General features: G+C 43.9%; 1 protein-coding gene across 1 annotated transcript; it reads left to right on the forward strand.

Annotated features, from left to right (window-relative positions):
* Window positions 1–12: 12 nt before the first annotated feature.
* On the forward strand, window positions 13–8,592 carry NUDCD2 (NudC domain containing 2; the record flags this gene model as incomplete). The annotated part of the gene is made up of 4 exons (XM_083431028.1): window positions 13–201; window positions 5,940–5,988; window positions 7,534–7,685; window positions 8,252–8,592. 4 exons carry the CDS (start codon window positions 13–15, stop codon window positions 8,333–8,335), a joined length of 474 nt encoding a protein of 157 aa, XP_083287154.1. The 3' UTR covers window positions 8,336–8,592.
* Between the last annotated feature and the right edge of the window lie 1,773 nt (window positions 8,593–10,365).

The raw sequence follows: 10,365 nt of genomic DNA on the forward strand, positions 1-10,365 counted from the left end.
CCCGCTGAGTGAATGTCGGCGCCGTTCGAAGAGCGCAGCGGGCTGGTGCCGTGCGCCACCCCCTGGGGCCGCTGGTACCAGACCATGGAAGAGGTGTTCATCGAGGTGGACGTGCCGCAGGGGACCCGCGCCAAGAGCGTCGAGTGCAGCCTCAAGAGCCGCCACCTGTCTCTCTCCGTGGCCGGCGAGGAAGTGCTCAAGGTGCGGGGAGGAGGAGGAGGAGGAGGCAGGGACCAGGGGCGGCGACTCCGCGCTAAAGCGCGCGGCTTCCCCCAAAGGAATCTGGAAACTGCAGAGCTAGAGTTCCCAGCGCCCTTTGTGACTGCAAGTGGGTTGGGCTAGATGGCCCTCGGCGCCCCTTCGAACTCTTCCGTCCTGTGGCTCTGCGGATTCTTGGGAGGAAGCCATGCGCGTTGGGAGTGCTTTTCAGTGCATGGCTGTACATATTTCCTTTCTTAGTCTCTTGTAGTAAGGCTTGCTGAGTCATCACCATGCCTTGGACTAGATCCAGTGCAGGGTTTGTTGTTGTTGTTGTTTAGTCGTTTAGTCGTGTCCGACTCTTCGTGACCCCATGGACCAGAGCACGCCAGGCACTTCTGTCTTCCACTGCCTTCCGCAGTTTGGTCAAACTCATGTTTGTAGCTTCAAAGACACTGTCCAACCATCTCGTCCTCTGTCGTCCCCTTCTCCTTGTGACCTCCATCTTTCCCAACATCAGGGTCTTTCCCAGGGAGTCTTCTCTTCTCATGAGGTGGCCAAAGTATTGGAGCCTCAGCTTCACGATCTGTCCTTCCAGTGAGCACTCAGGGCTGATTTCCTTAAGAATGGATAGGTTTGATCTTCTTGCAGTCCATGGGACTCTCAAGAGTCTCCTCCAGCACCATAATTCAAAAGCATCAATTCTTCGGCGATCAGCCTTCTTTATGGTCCAGCTCTCACTTCCATACATCACTACTGGGAAAACCATAGCTTTTACTATACGGACCTTTGTTGGCAAGGTGATGTCTCTACTTTTTAAGATGCTGTCTAGGTTGGTCATTGCTTTCCTCCCAAGAAGCAGGCGTCTCTTAATTTCGTGGCTGCTGTCACCATCTGCAGTGATCATGGAGCCCAAGAAAGTAAAATCTCCCACTGCCTCCATTTCTTCTCCTTCTATTTGCCAGGAGGTGATGGGACTAGTGGCCATGATCTTCGTTTTTTTGATGTTGAGCTTCAGACCATATTTTGCGCTCTCCTCTTTCACCCTCAATAAAAGGTTCTTTAATTCCTCCTCACTTTCTGCCATCAAGGTTGTGTCATCTGCATATCTGAGGTTGTTGATATTTCTTCCAGCAATCTTAATTCCAGCTAGGGATTCATCCAGCCCAGCCTTTCGCATGATGAATTCTGCATATAAGTTAAATAACCAGGGAGACAATATACAGCCTTGTCGTACTCCTTTCCCAATTTTGAACCAATCAGTTGTTCCATATCCAGTTCTAACTGTAGCTTCTTGTCCCACATAGAGATTTCTCAGGAGACAGATGAGGTGATCAGGCACTCCCATTTCTTTAAAAACTTGCCATAGTTTGCTGTGGTCGACACAGTCAAAGGCTTTTGCATAGTTAATGAAGCAGAAGTAGATGTCTTTCTGGAACTCTCTAGCTTTCTCCATAATCCAGCGCATGTTTGCAATTTGGTCTCTGGTTCCTCTGCCTCTTCTAAATCCAGCTTGCACTTCTGGGAGTTCTCGGTCCACATTCTGCTTGAGCCTTCCTTGTAGAATTTTAAGCATAACCTTGCTAGCATGTGAAATGAGTGCAATTGTGCGGTAGTTGGAGCATTCTTTAGCACTGCCCTTCTATGGGATTGGGATGTAGACTGATCTTCTCCAATCCTCTGGCCATTGCTGAGTTTTCCAAACTTGCTGGCATATTGAGTGTAGCACCTTAACAGCATCATCTTTTAAAATTTTAAATAGTTCAGCTGGAATACCATCATTTCCGCTGGCCTTGTTATTTGCAGTGCTTTCTAAGGCCCATTTGACTTCACTCTCCAGGATGTCTGGCTCTAGGTCAGCAACCACACTACCTGGGGTGTACGAGACATCCATATCTTTCTGGTATAATTCCTCTGTGTATTCTTGCCACCTCTTCTTGATGTCTTCTGCTTCTGTTAGGTCCTTACCACTTTTGTCCTTTATTATGGTAATCTTTGAACGAAATGTTCCTTTCATATCTCCAATTTTCTTGAACAGATCTCTGGTTCTTCCCATTCTGTTGTTTTCCTCTATTTCTTTGCATTGCTCATTTAAGAAGGCCTTCTTGTCTCTCCTTGCTATTTTTTGGAAATCTGCATTCAATTTCCTGTATCTTTCTCTATCTCCCTCGCATTTTGCTTGCCTTCTCTCCCCCGCTATTTGTAAGGCCTCATTGGACAGCGACTTTGCTTTCTTGCATTTCCTTTTCATTGGGATGGTTTTCCTTCCTGCCTCCTGTATAATGTTGCGAGCCTCCATCCATAGTTCTTCAGGCACTCTGTCCAGCAATTCTAAATCCTTAAACCTGTTCCTCACTTCCACTGTGTATTCATAAGGGATTTGATTTAGATTATATCTTACCGGCCCAGTGGTTTTTCCTACTTTCTTCAGTTTAAGCTTGAATTTTGCTATAAGAAGCTGATGATCTGAGCCACAGTCAGCTCCAGGTCTTGTTTTTGCTGATTGTATTGAGCTTCTCCAACTTTGGCTGCAGAGAATATAATCAATCTGATTTCGATGCTGCCCATCTGGTGATGTCCACGTGTAGAGTTGTCTCTTGTGTTGTTGGAAAAGCGTGTTTGTGATGACCAGCTTGTTCTCTTGACAGAACTCTATTAGCTTTTGCCCTGTTTCATTTTGCTCTCCAAGGCCAATCTTGCCAGTTGTTCCTTTTATCTCTTGATTCCCTACTTTAGCATTCCAATCCCCTATAATGAGAACATCCTTCTTTGGTGTCACTTCTATAAGGTGTTTTAAGTCTTCATAGAATTGGTCAATTTCAGTTTCTTCAGCACCAGTAGTTGGTGCATAAACTTGGATTACTGTTATGTTAAAAGGTCTACCTTGGATTCGTATCGAGATCATTCTATCATTTTTGAGATTGCATCCCAGTACTGCTTTCGCCACTCTTTTGTTGACTATGAGGGCCACTCCATTTCTTTTGCGGGTTTCTTGCCCACAGTAGTAGATATGATGGTCATCCGAACTGAATTCGCCCATTCCCATCCATTTTAGTTCACTGATGCCCAGGATGTCAATATTTATTCTTGCCATCTCATTTTTGACCACATCCAACTTACCCAGGTTCGTGGTTCTTACATTCCAGGTTCCTATGCAATATTTTTCTTTACAGCATTGGACTTTCCTTTCGCTTCCAGGCATATCCGCAACTGAGCGTCCTTTCGGCTTTAGCCCAGCCGCTTCATCAGCTCTGGATCTACTTGTACTTGTCCTCCGCTCTTACCCAGTAGCATGTTGGACGCCTTCCGACCTGAGGGGCTCATCTTCCAGTGTCATAACTTTTATATGCCTGTTGTCTTTGTCCATGGAGTTTTCTTGGCAGGGATACTGGAGTGGCTTGCCGGTTCCTCCTCCAGATGGATCACGTTTGGTCAAAACTCTCCACTATGACCTGTTCATCTTGGGTGCCCTGCTCGGCATAATTCATAGCTTCTCTGAGTTCTTCAAGCCCCTTCGCCACGGCAAGGCAGTTATCCATGAAGGGGGTGCAGGGTTTACATATAAGCTAAACAAGCCATAGCTTAGGATCCCACTGTCTTGGGGGCTCCCCCCCAAAAAAAATAAAGGGGAAAAAACTGGATGTACATTTCCAAAATATAAAATAAAAAACAAATAAAATAAAACCTATATATAGCAACAGTGTTTTGTGTTGTGTAGGCTCCTATGATGTAAGTAATTGGCCTAGCCTGCTCCCTAAAATATCACTGGTTTGCTCATTTCTATATCAATTACTTTGATAAAATACACATTTTATGTGCAAATGGCTTTAGATACCTATTAGGTTCAAAAATTACCATATCACATATATTCAACACAAAAACAGTGACAATTTGTTGTCGACAAAGGACAGCTGGACAAATAAATGGGCCCCATTACTTTCAGTAGCTTAGGGCCTCATCAAACCTAAATGTGGCCCTGACTAGATCATTGGTTCCCAACCTTTTTCTGCCATGCCCCACCTAATCATCTGTAAAATCCTGGTGCCACTCCCCCCCCCCCCCCCCGGACATATTATTATTATTATTCAAAATATGCACATGGAGGAAGCCTTAAATGCCATTAACTGTTAATAACTCATTCTTGGATTGTCCCCCTTAAAAATCAAATTGTCGCCCTATGGGGCGTGTGCCCCACGTTGGGAACTACAGGACTAGATGATCCTTGTGGTACTTTCCAACTCTACAGTTCTATGATTCTTCTTTCTCTAGCTCCATAGCCTACCTCCCAAAGCTAGTCTGGCTGCATACTAAACCTGTAACCGCCTCAGTTCCTCTGGTGTAAGAGGAGACATTCTGCATCAAGGCAAAAGGTCCATCTGCCTTGACTCAATGGAAAAGTGATCAGTTGATATGCTGGGAAGAAGAGTCTCTGATAATGGAGTTATATTGTGAACCTCCCTGAGATTTTGTGATGAAGGGTGGTATATAAATGAAATCAAATAAATAAACAAACAAACTATTCCATGCCATTGTTGTGCATGTGAGCCATCACTTTTTTAAATTATTTATTGCATTTATATGCCGTCCTATACCCAGGGGTCTCACTTGATGATAAGAGTCTTCAGGTGATGAATATGCATGTGTCAAACAGGGCCTCTGCCCATTTTATTGGGCATTTGTGATTATTTGTGCTCCCAGTGGTATCGGAGTGATTATTTGTGATCCCACTCTCAGAACTGTTTGCACCTGCAAAATGGTTTGGGGCAGAGATACTTCTTTGTTTCCAATCAGTGCATGTCTGCCACTTCCTTCTGAAATCCTGTAACTTTTCATACTGTTGATGCCCCACGTTGTCTTTAGTCCTGCTCTTGTTGTGCTATAGTCACATTCATGAGTGTACATGCTGACAGCAATAATGTGGTAACATTGGGACAACATTGCACAACACCTAATAAACTGGAATGATCTGTGGAGGGTCCATTTTTAAATCCACCACAATACACTGTTATTGCATCAGTGACATGTTGCAGAATGCACCCTCAAAACAAACAAACGTAAACTGTCTCTAAAGACCTGAGTCTTTAAAAAAAGAGCTTCTGTCTATCCAAGAGGAAAGTGAGTGTGGGAGTTTGGTAGTATCCTCGAGCTCTTTCCTTACTGCCCCCTATACTCTCTTAACAGCACAGGTCTGACCATATGTACTCAGAAGTAAATGCTGTTGAATTCAATAGGCCTTTCTCCTAGGTAAATGGGGTCAGGATTTCAGCTTTAGCCATTCATGTGGTCTGAGCCTTGTACTTGCAGACCTGTGCACATCATTAGATTTCTGCGTTCCTTTTGTGTGAGCAAGCATTTGCCTACTTCATCACATGTGGAAAGTTGAATTTTGCCTTTATAGATGGAATGCAAATTCATGAGAAATAAAGGGGTTTATATTCTGTTTATATTGCACTATTGGGATGTTGCACACATAATAGAATCCAAACTGTATAATTAAAATGGCAATACCAGACAAGGAGATTGAGTCCCTATAATTAAACAAATTTACTAAACTAGTTAACAAGTTGTTGTTGTTTTTCAAAAAATAGACCGAATCCAACAATTATCATTTACTTACATGCAACACAAAACAAATGGTATTTCTGGAACCAGCTTAAGAAGTTTGAAGATTTAAGCAAATCTTGTTTGTTTACAAATATATGTTACGACACACTTTTTAAAACAGTTACTATTTCTTTCAGGGTAAACTCTTCGATTCTACAATAGCGGATGAAGCAACATGGACACTAGGTAAAACCTTTGTTTAAGTGAACTTTTGGGAAGCAATTTAGTTTCTTTGTTGAGTTTTCTTCCCCGGTAAAGTTAATGTTTTATTCGTGGAATGTGCATGGGGTTTTCATCCTTCCTTGCAAGGGCACAGAAAGATTCACACGTGGATTGGCAGAGCCCTGTTTCTCCCTCCCTTCTCCTGAACTGCCTGGGGAGTGGAAGTAATGGATGAAATGAAGTTTCAGACCGAAACTCTTTCCAGAATCTTTCCACTGTTTTAGCATGCTTGTTATAAATTGTGGTTGTGTTTGCTGCCCTTCAGGAGGAAGAGTGGGATATAAATTCAACAAATAAATAAAGACTGTGCATGCCTCCCATACACCCATACAGCCTCCCTATTATGTTATGTGAGTTCCAGTTACTGCCTCATTTGGCTGAGCATAGAGATAGTTGGATGAGGTCATGATAGGCGGGCACAGACCTCCAATTCCTCATTAAGGCCTGTTGTGCACATCACTCACGCATTGGGGCTAAAGGGGAGCATGTGGGGCTGTTACTGCATCTGCATGTGGAGGGTTTGTTTCTGTGACGTTTGTCTTTTATGCAGAGGTCCACAAAGGCACTCAACAGCTTGTTGCTGTGGAGAACATTTTATTTTTATTTTGCTCTGGTACAAGCACGAAAACAGAAAGAACTCTTACCTCCATCTATGTATGCCTAAAGAATTATGCTTAGAGGAATGGCAGGTGTAGTGAAGCTAGAGAAAAAGAACTACTGTGTTTTTCGCTCTATAAGGCGCACCAGACCACAAGACGCACCTAGTTTTTGGAGGAGGAAAACAAGAAAAAAAATATTCTGAATCTCAGAAACCAGAACAGCAAGAGGGATCGCTGCTCAGTGAAAGCAACAATCCCTCTTGCTATTCTGGCTTCTGTGATAGCTGCGCAGCCTGCATTCGCTCCATAAGACGCACACACATTTCCCCTTACTTTTTAGGAGGGAAAAAGTGAGTCTTGTAGAGCAAAAATACGGTATCTTTCTTCTTCCTCTCCTAGTTCAGTAAATGTTTGTCAGTCCACAATACTCCTGCAGAGGCATGAAGTTTGTTCTTATTAAACGATTTGTGTACCACCTTACAAGCTTCAGTCACCTGGGAATGTGTTAATGTGATAATCAATCTCAGAATCTCTGACAGCAATTTTGCACAGCCAAGCTGTCTGTCATATGATTGCTGCTGTTAATAATTGGTCACCTTCCATCGATCTAAGTGCACTACACAGGGGTTGGAGAAGCACTGCCCCTCCCAAGCAGGATGCCCATTGATATCTGAAGGTTGCTGACCCCTGCAGCAGTCTGATAATGAATATATGCAGACAAAAAAACTTAGTCACAAAAGAAAAGCTCATTCATTTGGTGTTGGCTCCACAAACACTGTGTGTAATAGTTTAGAGAGAGCACATGCCTTTGCTTGCTGGTCAAAAAAAGGAGCTGGTCTAAATGCACGCAAGTTTCCAGCTGTTGTGTGTCATCTTCCTCTCTTATAAAGCACACTTCTTTAAAAAACAGAGGACCAGAAACTGATACGAATCGTCTTGACGAAAACCAACCGTGATGCTGGAAATTGTTGGGGTTCTTTGCTTGAGAACGAGTATGCTGCTGATCCTTGGGTCCAGGACCAGATGCAGAGGAAGCTGACGCTAGAAAGGTTCCAAAGAGAGGCAAGTCCGGGGACATCAGTTAATGCTTGTGGCTATGTATTTGAACCAAGATTTGTACATTACGAAAGCAAGGTATTGAGACGTATCCTGAATATAGCCGCAGTGCTATATAAATTATCTAAATAAACAAACTAGCGGTAGTGATCCCATGGACCATATTCCCAGTGTCCCTAAGTTGTGCCAGTTCTATCCTCTCTACTCCTGACATAGGAGCTGAATGTGCAGTGGTCTGGACTGGGGGAGAGCGGGTGGCAGAGAGGCAGTGCGCACAGGGGTGTTGGGGTGGGGTGTGCTTCCTACACAGTTTAGGGAAGAGATGGAGAACCTATGGCCCTTTGGATGGTGTGACTCCCATGAATCCACACCCAGTATGGTCCATGGTCCTCAGGGATAATGGAAACTGCAATTCATCAACAACTGCAGGTTGGCCACCCCTGGGTTAGGCCTTTAGACTAAATGCTTCTTTTAATTTGCAAAGCAGTTAGCAAATGCTGCAAGTTAATCTGATGAATGGGTATAAATGAAATACTGCTTTTTTCCATGTGTGTTTTTATTTTCCTTCCCAGAACCCTGGATTTGACTTCAGTGGAGCAGAAATTTCTGGAAACTACAGCAAAGGAGGGCCAGATTTCTCTAGTCTTGGAAGATAGCTGTCTTTTCTTCTTCTTTTTTCAGATGTATTCCCTTGAACTCAAGCAAAAATGTTGTGAAATATAAATTGGCCAAAGAACTCACCTGTGAGAATTAGGCTTAAAAATAGTTCACTGCTTTTTCTTGATAGCTTTTAGATCACTGAACAACAATAGGCTTTTATTTAAATTGTGCTAACATGGTAATGCTATGGCATATACATAGTTCACAAGTCAGTACTATATGTATATCAACAATAAAAAACCTATAATAATGCTATTATTATTATTATTATTATTTTAAAAACCCTGCCAGCTGAAAGTTATGTTGAAGAACTATAGGGTGCATCATTCTTTGGAATAAGAATACTGCTCCCCATGTGCTCCTGGCTTTAATTTTGACAGAAAACTGCCAACGTGGCAAGTTAGTAAAATGAATTTTGAAGTGATGTTCTATGTTGTGATATAAAAAAGCACGTTCTTTTGAAGGCTGGGTAATTAAAAGCAGGTGTGGCATGCTGTTGCGATTCTGTGTGGCATCCACTCAGTTGACCCAAGCACAATTTGGATTATGTGGACGTGCCTGTAGACCCAGTGTGGTGTACAGGTAGCTCATATCTTACGTGAGGGTTCAGTTCCAGGGATTCATGCATAGGCGCAAACATGCATAAAGCCAGGAAACCCCAGAAACGAGCACTGCTTACCTGACTTTGAGAAGGCAGCGCAAGGGCTCTGGGATGCTGCAAGGGCTCTTGCGTCGCCTTCCCAAAGCCAAGTCAGCCCATGATTGCAACTTTGTGTGGGTGGTTATGGGGAAATAAATAAATGGAGAGCGGGTTTCCTCTGGTCTTTATTCCCCGCCCACACAAAGCTGCTATTGCGTAAGTGAAATAAGCGTAAGATGTGAATTACCTGTAATTAGAGTCTCCCATACTTTTGTGCCAAGTTCACCTGTAAGATAAACAGGTGAGAATAGGGCAGAGTAACCTTGTAATAATATTCTTCCTGGGCCTCTACCCAGACCAAGCCAGTCATCATTCCAATGGTCTCTCCACAAGGCTGGTGGTGGTTCTGAATTTGAATCATAGAATTGCCTTGCATACAACCAAGAGTTGTGGCATTCCCAGTTGGGTTTTTGACTTTTAGTATTTGATGAGGGTCTGGTGCTGTAGCTGCTTTAGAACACAGGAAAAGTTTCAACAGGGTTTGCCCTGCAGCTTCCCCTTTTGCCATTTGAGAAACTCCGGCCCAAAATGTCATTGGGCATGCAGATGTAGCTGCAATATTGTGTTGCTCTTCAGCTCTTGTCTGTACAGTACTGCACATAATGCTTTAAATGTTTAGTTTGTAAACATCTTTTTAAATGAGAACATAAAATTTACTTCTTCTGCAGTCAAGAAATGGTTGCACCCCATTCTAGAACAGCTGTGAAGAACCTGTGGTTCTTCAGGTGGATACTGTTGGACTCTAGCTCCTATCAGCCAACATTGCTAATTGTCAGGTGGCGCTGTGGGTTAAACCACAGAGCCTAGGGCTTGCCAATGAGAAGGTCGGCAGTTTGAATCCCCGCAACGGGGTGAGCTCCCGTTGCTTGGTCCCTGCTCCTGCCAACCTAGCAGTTCGAAAGCACATCGAAGTGCAAGTAGATAAATAGGTACCACTCCGGCGGGAAGGTAAACGGCGTTTCCGTGCACTGCTCTCGTTCGCCAGAAGCGGCTTAGTCATGCTGGCCATGTGACCCGGAAGCTGTACGCCGGCTCCCTCGGCCAATAAAGCGAGATGAGCGCCGCAACCCCAGAGTCGGTCACGACTGGACCTAATGGTCAGGGGTCCCTTTACCTTTATGGGAAATGGTCCACCATCAACTGGAGTGTCATAAGTCCCCCACCCTAATAGACAGTAAGTGCAATGTCCTTTTGTTTCCTGTAGTCATACCTTGGTCTCAAACGCCTTGGTTCCCGAACAAATCGGCTCCCGAATGATCAAAACCCGGAAGTGAGTGTTCCAGTTTTTGAACGATTTTTGGAAGCCAAACATCCAGCGCGGCTTCC

This window comes from Podarcis tiliguerta (genome assembly GCF_965153285.1).
Source record: "Podarcis tiliguerta genome assembly, chromosome: 2".
Classification (NCBI taxonomy): Eukaryota; Metazoa; Chordata; class Lepidosauria; order Squamata; family Lacertidae; genus Podarcis; species Podarcis tiliguerta.